This window comes from Monodelphis domestica, chromosome 2 (genome assembly GCF_027887165.1).
Source record: "Monodelphis domestica isolate mMonDom1 chromosome 2, mMonDom1.pri, whole genome shotgun sequence".
Taxonomy (NCBI): domain Eukaryota; kingdom Metazoa; phylum Chordata; class Mammalia; order Didelphimorphia; family Didelphidae; genus Monodelphis; species Monodelphis domestica.
Genome location: NC_077228.1, coordinates 430891565 through 430906503, shown reverse-complemented (window position 1 = coordinate 430906503; position 14939 = coordinate 430891565). Strand labels below are relative to the sequence as shown.

The 14939-nt window shown below is 37.9% G+C and overlaps 1 protein-coding gene across 3 annotated transcripts in view; it reads right to left on the bottom strand.

Moving 5' to 3' along the window:
- Window positions 1-4407, bottom strand: part of AKAP12 (A-kinase anchoring protein 12) — a 113214-nt gene extending 108807 nt beyond the window's left edge. Inside the window, exons 1-2 of one of the 3 annotated variants that reach the window (XM_056818930.1) lie at window positions 4123-4407; window positions 3479-3867 (exon numbers count right to left, since the gene is read on the bottom strand). In XM_056818930.1, the coding sequence (XP_056674908.1) occupies window positions 3479-3670 (192 nt within the window). In that variant the 5' untranslated portion in view covers window positions 3671-3867; window positions 4123-4407. Of the gene's footprint in view, window positions 1-2959; window positions 3230-3478; window positions 3902-4122 lie in introns of those variants that run through there. The other 2 variants (XM_007484727.3, XM_007484730.3) reach the window with 2 other exon arrangements.
- Between the last annotated feature and the right edge of the window lie 10532 nt (window positions 4408-14939).

The window sequence follows — 14939 nt, the reverse complement described above, 5'->3', positions numbered from 1 at the left end:
CTAAAACTATGTATTCAAAATCTACAAATTCTCCCTTACCACAGATACCACTCATGCAGAGAGCCAGAGTTATCTCCTGGATTTTATTTCACAACTTCTTCAATTAGGTAGAAATCACAAAGGAGAGAGTGGTTCCATTTCCATCCATTATAAATATCTTGCATTATAAGTTAGTGTTTTCCTCACTACAGCCTTAAAGTAGATAGTACAAGTTTATGTCCTCATTTTACCGAAGAGGACGCTTGAGCCCCAAAGTGAGACCCAGAGCTGAAGTGATGCTCAAGCTTATGTAGCTAATAATGAATGGCCACAACTCAATACCAAATTCCAATGTTCTTTCTGTTATACCACATTGAGAAACATAGGAATGGGAAAATGGGCTTGACAATCACACCAGTGACGTTTAAAATGAACAAAAGGACAAAAGGAATAAGATTATAATGGGATCTAGGAGAGAAGGATATTTAAAATTTGCAGATCATCAAGGAAAAAAAGCTCTGCTCATACCACACCCTACACTATTACTGGACAAAATAGATACAAGCTGAACCTATAAACATATCATTTGGATCTCTTGGATTTTCTTTTTAAGAGATTTAAAACAGTACCATTTCAATAGATATATGGTTAACTGGGTATTGTCTACACAAATAGTATATGTAGATTTGAAGGATAATCCAACTGCACAAGGATAATAACCAAGAATACTCTAAACCTATTTTAGTCAAAATTTTCTGTCTTCCACAAAGAAAAATAAGCAAATGTACCAATAGGTAACATAAGGGACTAACTAGAATCTTATCTTGTGTTTTACCAAAGAGAGGGGTGCTAATGAGCAATTAAATGGCCAAAAGCAGAATCAAAGAACCATGGAAATTCCCTAACTGGGTTAACTAGCAACGAGATAAAATTAAAGGGCCAGAATTTAAGAATACCTCAAAAGAGCAAGCAAATTTTTTATTCAATTGATGGTAGTTGTGTTAAAGGTCTTAGTATTAAGAACCTTGAGGTCATTTTTCTAGTCACTTAACTTAGATTCCTTTTAAAAATAGCTTTAGTGCTTCATAGCATCCCTTGCATACTTCAAAACCATTCATGATTGCATTGATAAGAAGTGCTCCTATATCACTGACATTCCTGTGGCAAGTACTCCATCTCCTCCAAACCATGCTTTAGTTCAAGGTCTTCCAGAGCTTTTGGAATCTGAAAACATCCATCAGCTGACAGGCTGTGCTCTGGGACTGCTTCTCTCCTCCTATCCTGGTCCTCTAGATAGCTTCACATTGTGAAGCTTGGGAGGTCCAGTTTAAAAAAAAAATTGCACATATTTTTCAGTAATATAGCTCAGTCAAAAGATAAATTTGAATTGGTTGTCAAACTGCTGTCCAAGTAATATGCCAACAAGTTCATGAATTATAAATTTCATTTTAAGAAACCACTTTAAAAAATGTCCCAAAAGTCTCAGTGCAGTCCAAAGCTTTTAAGCTATTAAATCTTAAATATGCACTAAGACTTCTGGGCCACCCAGTATAATGGTCTGTAGAGTTTGGCTCCTTCAAGATTTTGAGGCAAGAAGAGATTGAGCCATTCATAAAACATGAGTAGGAAGTACTTAATAAGAATATAAACACATTTAAAAGTCATCTCTAAGCTCAGAATTCTACTTGATGGTTTCAGAAATGTAGTTGTCAAGTTTTTAACACATTTATTCAAATGTTAACAGTTACTTAAATCCTAAATTACTTTTTATTGATAACTAGAATCATACAACTAGAGTCATGGTTATACACTTTAAAAATGTTAAGTATAAAGACATTTTATTATTTATCATAGCAACTGCATTATCATTCTTTTGAAGCCATTCTTAATCACCTTAATCACCTATTTAAAAAAAAACAAACCTCTACATACCTTAATATTACCACTTACTATTTCTACCTATCAGCTACTTGAAATAAAGCTTGAGATGTCAAATATTAGTAGCTTTTATACACATATAATATAATAATGTTTATATGTAGGAATTAGGGTAAACTGAATTCTCTATTAACAATGTGAAGGCCCTCACAGGAAAACTACCTGGAAGCAAATAAAAGGAAAAGCTCAATTTGTGAGATCAAGGGAATAAAATCTTAATTCTTATATTTAACACCAAAGGAAATCTGGAATGTGGATAAAAATCTCAATCCCTAATATAGAAATCTAGAGAAATTTTAAAGACAGTAAAACTTGTTTTCTTCCTTTAAAATGAAACAAAATTAGAATAAATTTAATGTTTAAACTATTCAGAAACGAGTTTATACAGTCTTTAAACAATCTTGCTAAAATATGCATACTGAGAAATCTTTGTAGGTTCAATTCCTTAACACACACACAAACACCCCCAACCCAGGAGCCAGAATTAGCTAGTTACATGGTCTTTCAAGCAGAAGCAGAAGCAGAAGCAGCACAATCAAATATTGTACTTTTAAAGCATCTACAACCGGAGTTATCTTCCGAGTAGAAAAGTATACACACTTCGTATATATTAATCTGCAAACACATCCTGTGAGAATTTCCAAGCCGCTATTTATTTATCCAACTAGATCCAAAGACAATGAACTGGGAGAAAAAGGGTGGGGGTGCCGCCCACTTTGGGCAACTTGTCAATTCCAGAACTGCTCTTCCCCTTTGGGAAAAATCGAGACTGCACAGGTTTTCCTTGGCAAGGAGCAACTACACCGCAAGCATCCTCTGCATAAGGAAGGCGAGGTGCCTGCAGACCAGCTGTCGCAGGACAGGGTACCAATAGCAGTGTGGGCTTAGGCAGCAGGCAAGAGCTCCTGGTATAGACTCTGCCTCGAAAAATACTGGGAGAACTGAGAGTGGGGAAGAGACCCAGTTCCTTAAAAACCCTCTCCATCCCCATTAGAACTAGCGAGATTGAAGAGAACTTCTTCTAGTCTAGGGTTGGTCTCACCTTATGACCCTATTTCCACTATGGAGTGGGGGCTGCGGGGTGAGGAGACGAGGCGTTAAATGTCGGGTGGTTCTTTAATCTTTAAAAAGAAGTAGCGCATCTATCTTGGGGTACACTGAGTACGGAAGGGGCTGGGGGGCAACGACGATGGCAGGAGCTTCGGGAGGTCACCGGCCGCGTAACTGCGAGCCCGCGAGAATCCAAGACAAGCGAATGCTACCCGTCCTAGCCCCGCTCACTACCCAAGAGGGTGTCCAGCCTGGAGGGCGGGGGAGGGGAGAGGGGCAGCAAGGACCCAGCCAGGCTTTTGCCTCTCGATTTTTGGGAGACTGGTGGAAGCGCTACAAAGTTTTCTCAGGCAGACGGCAATAATATATTGGGGTCTCATCCCCAACCCCCTGCAGTCTATGCTCAGACCAGAGCGCTACCGCTACCGCTACAGCTACCGCCCCCGCCCTCGTATGGGGGGCACAGGAGATAAGGAGGGACTGCGGTGAGGGTGGGGAAAGAGCGCTTTACCTTAGGGGAGGCAGGGGCTGCGCTCGTGGCGTGGTCCCCCTGAGGCTCCGGGGCAGCTGCTGCGGTTGCCTCCTCAGCCAAGGCGCTGCCAGTCTCCTGCTTCGCCAGCGCTGGGGCCTCGGCAGCTCCAGGCTCCCGTGCATCTTGCGGCGACTCCGGAGGCGCCTTCACTGTCGAGCTCCCCGCGCCCATGGCTCCACTGCGGTTCTCCCCAGCTCAGCCGCACCACGCCGCACGCACGGACACACCGCACCGATCTGCTTGCTTTCCACCAGTCTTACGGAGACCCCGGCCACTGGCTGGGGATCGAGGGAGAACTGGCTCCTTGGGGCCCGACGTCCCACACCACTTGGATTCACCTGCCTCCTCCTCCTCGGAATGAGCCGGGTCTGAGAATGAAGGCGACAAGCTCTCTGCAAACTCCTTAAAAAAAAAAAAAGCCACCACCTCTATGCCTCCTCCCCCACCCTTGTTTTCCCTCTCTTCATCACATGAGCTCAGCCCCAGACACGCCTTGCAGCAGCAGCCCGAGCAGCAACAGCATCTCCCACCCCAAGCAGTTAGGGGCTACGGGAGCCAATAGAGGCACCCCCCCCCCCCCGTTAAGGCTTTAACCCCTGCTTTCACAGCAACGGGCGCATTACCTCCGAGAGGACCTCCTGTATATCCAGTGAGACCAGGACTTTTTGCGGACAATCAACCAAGATTTTGCTGGAGAAAGGAGAAGGCAGCCCCCTCTCTACTGAAATTGGATTAACTGGGTTTTATTAAATGATTGATAGCTCTAGGAAAGGGCTTCTGTGTGGTGCCTGACCTTCAGCTGGAGAACAAGCAAACAAAAGGCCTCCCTTTCTCTCAAAATTGTTTTCTATTCTAAACATTTGTTTTTCCCTTCCCTTTGATGGAAGGTGAGGGGGAGACAAAAAGAGGTTTTGCTGTTCTCTCAAAGAACTAATCCTGATCAAATTGCTTAATGGGGAGAAGTAGCAAACTGAGGAGCAATATGTTCAGACTGTGGTTGAGCTTTGCAACTGGTGCCATTTCACAAAAGGATGTGATGGCATCTAATCTCATAAATTAAATCTGCCTCCCTCCTTTCTTTGAAAAATAGCTGTAACAATATCGGCCTATTCTCTTTATTTTAACAGTGATGTTGAAAAAGATATGTCTTCCTCCTTCCAAATAAAGCAAATTTGGTCATTTTTTCCCCATGTTTATAAAATGATGTTCAATTAAGCCCAGTGTAAAGTTAATTCCAATTCAAGCTGACCTAGTCTATTACATTATACTCAGACATGATACTATGTTTTATTTAGAAGTAGATATGTTGCTGGAAACGCATACAAAATGATGGCAAGACAGATAAAACCAGGAAACTGGCATCCTTTCTTCAACAACACCTCCCATCCTATCATCTCTCCCAAGACCTAAACTCTTTCTCCAATTGACTTGAATCACTAGGTGCAAATATTTTTTTATTTTATTTATCAATTTAATAATTCAGATTTATTACTTTTCAGACCATTTATGAAAGTGACATTTTTCAGTACCAGGTTCTTACAAGCAAAACTAATTGCCCATACTGTAGTGACACACATCTTAAGGAAATACTGAAAATAATTATTTTTACAATTTGGTTAAGAAGAGACATCATTCTAAAAGTTCATAGTGTGCTCCTCTTTTAAGATGTTATTTCAAAATCTGAATGTGTTTATTCTGAGGGAGTGGATAAAGGCAAAATCCTTTGGGATATATTCACCAAGATTTTTTTTTCATTTTCTTTGTGTTAAGATTCCTCTGTATTAAATTTATTTTGATATTTATTTCTATTCTGTACCCTAATTGGAAATCTATGTTGGCATTTCATTGAAAAACATTCTAAAACAATTCTCTTCACAACTTGTACTTGTTAATGTTTGTGGGAAAAAAGGGGAGGGGAATATTGACAAGAATAAGGGTGGGAGCAGCTAGGGACTCACTGTATTGAGAGCCAGGCCTATAGATCAGAGGTCCTGGGTTCAAATTTGCCCTCAGATACTTCCTAACCACATAGCTATGGGTAAGTCACTTAACCCCCATTGCCTAGCCCTTACTTCTGCCTTGGAACCAATACATAGTATTGATTCTAAGATGGAGATAAGGGTTCCAAAAAAATTACTATAAAAATCAGTTTATCAACTTGGCCAAAAATTTTTCCATTCTCTTGGATCTCTTGGCTTTTGCTGTGGAAGCACTGTAAAGTCACAGTTCTTTCCAACTTAGTAAAGCATCATGGAAACTTTGAGTTGGAAAGAAAGGACCTTCAAGATCATTTAGATCCAATCTCCTCATTGAGCAAGTAAGGCAATGCTGAAACCTCAGGTTCACCAAAATGTATTTCTTTGAAAGAAAAGGAAAATAGCTAGGTCTTGAAATCCATTTAAATGAAGACACTTGCAGAATTTAGTTTTTAAGGAAAAGGAACTATATAATTTTTTTTCAGTTCAACAAATATTTAATAAGCACATAACCATGTATAAAGCACAGTGCTAGGTGCTAGGAATACAAAGTCAAACCTGGAAAACAGTCCCTGGCCTCAAGAATCTTATATTCTAATGGAGAATACTGCATATAAAAGATAAGTAAATATAATTTGAAGAAGCAGAAGCCAGAGAAGCTACTTGAAACTTCTGGTCCAATGTTTCTCTATAGAAATAGCAATTGTCTTCACAATAATCTTCCTTAAAAACAACAAGGAGCAAATAAATGTTGATGTTCTTCCTCTCTGGCAGTGAGCACAGAAGTCAGTTGCCCCAAGTTAATCCTCTCCCACAAACATCATTTGAGATTTCATAAAAACAAGAGTTCTCCTGGTATAGCCAGCAAAACTTGTATCTCTTAAGAGAAGGGGGGGAGCATCAGGAAATACAGGTCTCTTATTTATTAAAATAATCCAGTAGTCATTGCCATTACTGAACCTCATGTACACATACCAAAACATCCTTCAAATCCAAAGAAATCATCAAGTAGTGTTAGTTATAAAACTTTAATTAATAATTCAAGATTTCAAGGGTCTGTGTTTTTATATTTGTTAACTTTTTCATTGTGTCTGACTCTTCCTGAAGCCTTTTGGGGGTTTTTTGGGCAAAGATACTAGATTGTTTTGTCAAGTCCTTCCCCAGTTCATTTTACAGATAAGGAAACTGTGGCAAACAAGGTTAAGTGGCTTGTCCATGGTCACACAGCAAGTAATTATCTGAGGTCACATCTGAACTCCAGAAGATTAGTCTTTCTGACTCTAGGCTTGACACTCTACCTACTTTGTTGCCCAGCTGCCCATGTTTAAGAGAGTGTGGTGCTGTAAGAAAGGATGAAGATGATTTCAGAAAAATCTGAAAAGATCTGTGGGACTGATGCAGGCAGAGTGAAATAAGCAGAACTGGGAGAAATTGTACACAATAACAGAAATACTGGACAAAGATTATCTGTGAAAACTTTGCTACACTCAGCAGTGCAGTGATCTGAGACAATCCCCAAAGACTTATGACAGGGAACGCCATCCACCTCCAGAGAAAGAACTATTGGAGTCCTCTTTCACATCAGTGTATTTTTGGTTTTATTTGGGGGTTTGGGTTATGTATGACTTTGCTCTTACAACAATGTAAGATTGTTTTTTGTTTGTTTGTTTGTTTGTTTTTTTCAAGAGAAATCTGCATATGGAAGTGTGTTTTGCATGGCAATAAAAATTTAAAAAGGGGGGGAAAGTGTGCAACAGTGGTACTAACCCTGCCCTGGAAACTGAGGAAACCAATCCTGTCACTAGGACAACCCAAAAGGTATCTTAGAACCCAGAAAAGGATAGGCAGGAAGAAAAGACTGTAGAGTAATATCAAAAGAGAAGGGAAGTAGAAGGCAGGTGGGTGGTTCAGTGGATTGAGAGCTAGATCTAGAGATCCGAGGTCTTGGGTTCAAATATGACCTCAGACACTTCCTAAATGTGTGACACTGGGCAAGTAACATAAGTTGTTTTTCCTAGCCCTTATACCACTCTCCTGCCTTGGAACCAATACACTAACCCTAACCCTAAACTGATTCTAATACCAGAGGTGAAGTTTGTTGTTTTGTTTTGTTTTTAAAGAGTGAAAAGGGAAGGCAATCTACATTTATGTGGTACCTACTCTGCACCAGGCACTGGTTAAGCATTTTGTTTTTGTTTTTACAGATATAATCTCATCTGATCAAAACTGAGGAAAGGTTAGGAAGATTGCGAATTTTCAGAATATCAGGTTAAGCAGTTACAAGATCATTTGTAACTCTGAGGGAGCAGTTTTAGTAGAATAGTAGGTTGTAAACCAGATTGCAAGGAGTTGAGAAGTGAGTGGGTGAGGAGGAAGCAGAGGCAGCAATAATTATAGCCGACTCTTTCTAGGAGTTTAGCAGTGAAAGGGAAGAGAGATGCAGGAGATGAAGTGGAGAACTCTCAGATATAGAAGTAAGAGAAGAATCCTTCTGCTGAAAGAATTATCTGTATTAGTCAATTTTTCTTTGGACTTGAACAATATGGAAGAAATCCAAGATCAAACTGTTTTTACTTCGCACATGAAAGTTCTCAAGTTCACTATCTATATCTTAAATATCTTTAGTTGTGGAGAAAACAATGCTAACTTGCCCAATTAATGCTTTTTCCTTACAAAGTCTGTACAAAGGGGTGGAAAGCTATTGGGGGTCCCAACAACAGGCTTACCTGAACAGCAAGACTTCCTTCCTCAAAGATGCCATGTCAAATTTAAATCATTCTCTTCTGAGGGTCATTGGCTGTAAGTTGACCCATACTTGAATGATTAGATAATTTACCAAACCATTCAGTACAGTAGCTTTAGTAATCCTCTTCTTATTTCTTGGGACAAATCATCTACCACATCTGAATCCAAGAGCATATGTGGGTGGAAAACCACTGAATTTGGAGGCAAAAGGTATTAAAGTTATTGTAGGCTGTCTTTTAATGACTTCCTATTTAGTGACTGATCTGAGAACAAAGAAGTGGTAAGAGGTAGCTCAAAGTGTGAAAAGGTATCAAATTAGTCAGTGTAAACATTGGCTCCAAGTCTGGCTAGGAAAGTACAAAGGGAAGGCTTACTTTCTTCCTTCTACTTAGTAAAGTGTGGACCAGGAGTCCTAAACCTATCTTCTGTTGACTATGTTAGCTGGCTTCATACTCAAACCCAACGCTATTAACCTTCCTGAAAGGACTATTAGTTTCTGTGAGGATACATAAAAAGGTAGGAAATCTGCAGTGTTTCTTTGTGCTCGTTTCTATGATGAGTAGTAAAGTATTGGGATTATAATTAATGTTGTTGAGGAAAATGCACAGAATTCCCCCTTGCCTTCAGCCTCAGAGACACCTTCTTACAGTTCCTTATCTTAATCAATACTTAATAATATATTTCCTATTCCATTTCTATAGTACATATAAGGAAGATGTAATTCAAGAGCTCTGCATTTGGAATCAGAGCATCTACCAATGGATCTTGACTCTGGTACTAATAATGACACTTTGGGAAAGTCACTTAACTTCTCTTTTTCTTAGTTTTCTCTTCTTTATAATGAAAGAGATTAGAGTAAATGACCTCTAAGATCCTTTCCTACTCTAATATGGTCCTCTGAAGTTCATAAGATAATATGAAAATTTTAGGAGTTTTGGTAGATTTCAGAATCATAGAATTTTGTAAGTGAAAGGGACCTCTCTGCCATCTAATCCTATACCTAAAAATGAATACAAACTATAACACATTTAACCTTTGTATGGAGATCTCCAATTGAGGGAGAATCCAGAACTTCTAAAGGCATTCCATTCCACTTTTGAAAGCTCTAATTGTAAGAAGATTTTCCCTGACTTCAAGTTTAGATTACAATCTTTTGAATTTCTACCCATTGTTCTTAGTTCTGACCTCTCAGTCAAGATAGAACAAATCTAATCTATTTTCTACTACTTGACAACCTTTCAAGTAATTAAAGAAAGATGTTGAGTTTTCTCTTAGTTTGTACTTCTCCAAGCTCACTATCCACATTCAACTGATCTTTATTTTCATGGACTCAAACTTTTTACCATTTTCCCCTCTCCCTCACTATATATTCAGATAGTTGCCAAGTACTGTTGAAGCAATGTGAATCATACTAGAAGCTTCCTATTTATTCTCCCTACTATGAATCTCCTACATCTCTAACTTATCTCCCATAGAGCTGTCAAAATAATATTCCTGAAGTATAGCTACAATTGTTTTACTCCTCAAAAACTTTAATTAGTTCTCTTCTCCTCAATATGGCATTCCTTTAGTTCGTGTCTGATACAGGATTTGAACTCAGCCCCTCCAAATTCCAGGGCCAGAGCTTTATCCACTGAGCTGTCTAGTTGCTCTTTGGACCTGGTAGATTCTCAAAAAATACTTCTTGTTGAGCCAGGTAGCTCAGTGGATTGAGAGTCAGGCCCAGAGATTGGCCTCAGACACTTCCTAGCTGTGTGATCCTGGGCAAGTCACTTAACTCCCATTGCCTAATGTAATCAAGGGAAAATGGCAAAAAGCAGAGTAAAACCAGACTTCATTTAGTTTGATCAGCTTAGTAGAGAAAAGAGAAAGTGGTTACACTGTAATCAGTCCCCTCCAATAGCTGATTTCCTGGTCCTAGCATTTTAAAGTCCCTTCTGTCTCTCCCACTATTACACTATCCCTTACTGCCCTTCTGCTTTGATTCCAAGACGGAAGGTAAGGGTTTAAAAAAAAAATTCTTCTTGAATTGACTTGATCAATTATAAGAACCCAGGTTAAAGGTCTTATACTTCATCAACCAGTGTGAAAAAATAAAGAAAGGTTTAGGGAAGAGACATAGATATTCCTTTAGATAGGACTTATCAATTAGTACTGGAAGAGTTGAAAAGATATTCTGAGAATTCTGCTGGGAGTGGCAAGCATCAGATTTACTATTCAAGATTCATTGCTATCCTGGGGAAATTTTACCTTCCTAAGCCTTTCTACTAATAGCCCTATAAAAGAAATTGGGGAGGGGGATACAGATTGCTCTCCTTTATGCATTTCCTGAAGGAGGAACCTAGGGAGTAAGGAAGGAAGAAAGTAGGTGGTGAAATAAAATCAAGAAGCATTTATTAAGCTCCTGTTCTCTCAGGCACTGTACTAAATGCAGAGAAAACTAAGAGTGAGATTAATTATCATGCTACCTACCTCTCTCAACTCAAATCTAGCAGTGTACTAGCCTTATTCCAGATTTCTAATAGGAATAATTATCTTTATAAATATATTATTATTATTATATTATAATTATATATAACTTATATATATATATATAATTTATATATAATAATATATATAAAGATAAATTATCTTTATAAAGAAACATTCTGGCTAGGAGCAGAAGACTCTAAAAATGAATAGAGACTTTAGTATCAGCCATCAAAGAGAAATTCTATTCTGGAGATGAAAAATCTATATCTCCTTCTGAGCTTTTGCTCATATTCCTGACCTGTTCAATGTCTAAAGGACTTAAAATCATATAAAACAGGTGACCATGGATTTTTTTTTAAAGAAAATGCCTAGTCTTTGGAAGCATGGATTAGCACAGGAAGGAGTATTTACACAACTAAAATAATATATCTCTCAATGTGTAAGTAATATAAGCATATAATTGTGGCTTTGACTGACTAATGAATGTCCCTACTTTTAGCCTGGAAAATACAATTTCTTTTTTTGGAGGGGGGGATTTCTCAGAAATGTATTTTTTAAGTTTTATTTAATTAGATGATTTAGAAAATTTTTCCATGGTTACAAGACTCGTGTGCTTTCCCTCCCCTCCCCCTCCCCCCTTCCTGTATCTGATGCACAATTCCACTGGGTTTACCATGTGTCATTGATCAAGACCCATTTCCATATTATTAATATTTGCACTAGGGTGAGCGTTTAGAGTCTACTTTCCCAGTCATAGTCCCATCAACCAATGTGATCAAGCAGTTGTTTTTCTTCTGTGTTTCTGGAAAATACAATTTCTATAATTATAGGAGAAAATGGCATCAGTTTATCTCTGATTTCAAAGACTAATAGTATTGACAGCTTCCTAAAAATTAAAATTTTTATAGTGGTTTAAAGCACCTTTTAAAAAGCACCTTCCAAAAAATGGCAAATGATGAAAATAGTGCTGAAGGAGCTACAAAGACAAGACACACTGACTCACTATTGGTGAAACTATGAACTGATCAAACCATTTTGGAATCCACACAGGTCTTGCTTTCTCAGTGCTTCCTCAGAGTCCAGAGCTGACTCCCCAAGTCCGTTACTCTCCCAGAATGCCCTGCTTCCAACATTCCAATCTGTTCCTACCTGTCTTTTCTGTTTCACCACATTCTATTACCATGTCTTTGAAAAATACCTTCCTTCAGTGATTATAAACAGCCTGAATTTCTTCATCTGTAAACTTCCTATTCATATGCTTTGACCATTTATCAGTAGAGGAATGTTTTATATATTATAAATTTGACTCAGTTCACACTATTTGGGAGATAAGGCCTTTATATTTGCTACAAAAAAAATTTTCCCTCAGCTTTCTCCCTTTCTTCTAATCTTGTTTGCACTAGTTTTCTTTGTGCAAAACCTTTTTAGTTTAATATAATCAAATTATCCATTTTCCGTTCTATAATGTTTTCTATCTCTTGTTTGGTCATGAATTCTTCCCTTATCCATAGATTTGGCAGGTAGATTATTTGATACTTTTCTAATTTATTAATGGTAGCACTCTTTATGTATAAATCATGTATCCATTTTCACCTTTTCTTGGTATAAAGTATGAGATACTGGTCTATATTGTGTCTCTTTCATACCTTTTCCCAGTTTCCCCAGTGATTTTATCAAATAGTGATTTCTTGTCCCCAAAGCTTGGATCTTTGGGCTTATCAAGCACTAAACTATGGTCATGTTCTACTATGAATTATATAGCATTCCACTGATTTAATGCTCTATTTTTTTAGGTTAGATTTTTTAGGTTTTAGTACAGATGGTTTTGTTTTTTTTTAAAACCCTTACCTTCCATCTTGGAGTCAATACTGTGTATTGGCAGAAGAGTGGTAAGGGCTAGGCAATTGGGGTCAAGTGACTTGCCCAGGGTCACACAGCTAGGAAGTGGCTGAGGCCAGATTTGAACTAGGACCTCCCATCTCTAGGCCTGGCTCTCAATCCACTGAGCTACCCAGCTTCCCCCAGTACAGATTGTTTTGATGAATGAGTATATGTTGTGGGTTCTAACAATCTCTATTTTGCTCGATGATCATAAAATTTCAGGGCAACTTTCCTCGATAATTTCTTGGAGTATGACATCTAGGTTCTTTTTATGCTCTTAGTTTTCAGGCAGTCCAATTTTTTTTTCTATTTTAAGTGTTTTTTATTTTTTAAATTTAGAATATTTTCCATGGTTACATGATTCATGATTTTCCCCTCCTCTTGCCTCCCTCCTTCCAGAGCTGACACGTAGTTCCACTGGGTTATACATGTATCATTGTTCAAAACCTATTTCCATATTATTCATGAGTGATCTTTTAACATCAAAACCCTAATCCTATCTCTGTCGAACCATGTGATTGTAATGATTAGAATTTAGGAATATGGGGAGACTGAGGCAGGTAGAAATTAGTTTCTCTCAGCAAGGAGTATTATATTTTTTAGAGGTTTATTAAAGGTTAAAGATTAAAGAATATACAAGTAAGAAACATGTGTCTAGGCCAGAGGCCTAGACAAAATAACCTCACATCACGCAAGAGACCGCCTGCTCCAAAACGGAAGTCCAAAAAGAGCCAAGAGCCTCTCTAAAGCCTTTGAATCAGCTTAAATATCTTCTCGATCTTGGCCCAGGTGAGATTACAAGGCATTCTGGGGAAGTGGAGCAAAGGCTCATGGGGATTGTAGTCCTGTATTCGAGTCTATTTTTTACATTTCCCCCTTTGATCGTTTGCAAAAAAATTAATTTTTTTCCAAAGGATCATGAAAACATAATCAATTTAAAGATTAAAATAATTTGAGGATAAGAGAAAGAAAAGAATAAAACCAATAATTACTGGACGCATTGACAGAAAGCCAGTTAGGGGGCAGTCCCCTTTGGCATGAAAGTATGCATACAAATAAATGTTCATTAACCACACCCAAAGTTCATTTTTGTGCATTTCGTGGTCTGGAGGCTTCTTCATGATGGCTTCTCCAACAGTTCATTTTCTGAATTCAGGGAAGTAGCATCTTCTTTACCTAAAATTCTTCTCAAAAGGAATTTAAACTTTGCAATTTAAATAATATTTTTTTTACATTCCCCCGTTAAGAGGGTGATATAAAAAAAAAGGGGATCACTTAGGGATGCATGGCTGAGGTATGAGGTATATGAATCAATTGGCAAGAGATATTAAAAAGACATCAGAAAAATCAAAAGGAAAGAAAAATTTCTGGATGAAAATATAGACTATCAAAGTCTTATGTGTAAAAATTCCAAGTAGAAGAAAAATAAATCTATAACAGGTCCTTCAATCAGCGCCCAATCAAAATGATCTAAGTAATGATGCATTTACCCAGTCAATAGCCAGGACTACAGAAAGGTACCACACTATGAGAGGTAGAAAAGAAAGGGACCAGATTATAGAAGCCAAGTAGGAGCCAAGGTTTCGGGGATACTCATCTGTGAGTATCTTCAGAGTGAGTGTGGATACAAGGAAAGCCTATGTCTTAACACATGTTAAACATAGTAACCTCGAGTCTTCACACTAGGTTCAAGGCCTTTGTATTGGCCTAGAAGTGCATCAATCCATCCTAGATTGGCCTTTCTTTGGCCCTATGAAATGGCTCTTGTGTGTATCTCTTGTCCTGGAATCAGACAGAATCATTAAGCAAAGTCCCATAATTTATTTAAATAATTAGTGGCATCATTTTTATAGTCACAAGCCTTTTAGGACATGTATTAGCAAATGTATCTTAAACTTAAAAATCAAAAGGTTAAAGAAAATCTTAATGCTGATGACATGTGCTTCAAATATAAAAAGGAGAGAAAAAATAATAAAAAAACTGAAAAAGTATATTGCACATGCAAGAAATATATATTAATAAAAGAGCTTTTAAAAATTCAAAAATATAGCTTATAACCATTGACACTCTGTGTCAGTTAAGAAAATATAAAATACAAGGCTTTCTCACCAAAAAATGAGATCCATTTCCTCTTTGTATCTGGCCATGATCACTGTGAGTAGAAGGCAAATGAATTGAACAAGGTTAACAATTTTTTCATCTTTAAAAATATAGTAGTACAAATATGTAGATATCAAAATCCCCAAAATTCTCAATAGCCCAATTAATTACAATAGCAAACAAACACACTTTCATATTTCACATAAGTTGCTGTATGACATTTTTAAAACCTATGAATTGATGCACATTTGTCACAATTTTTACAA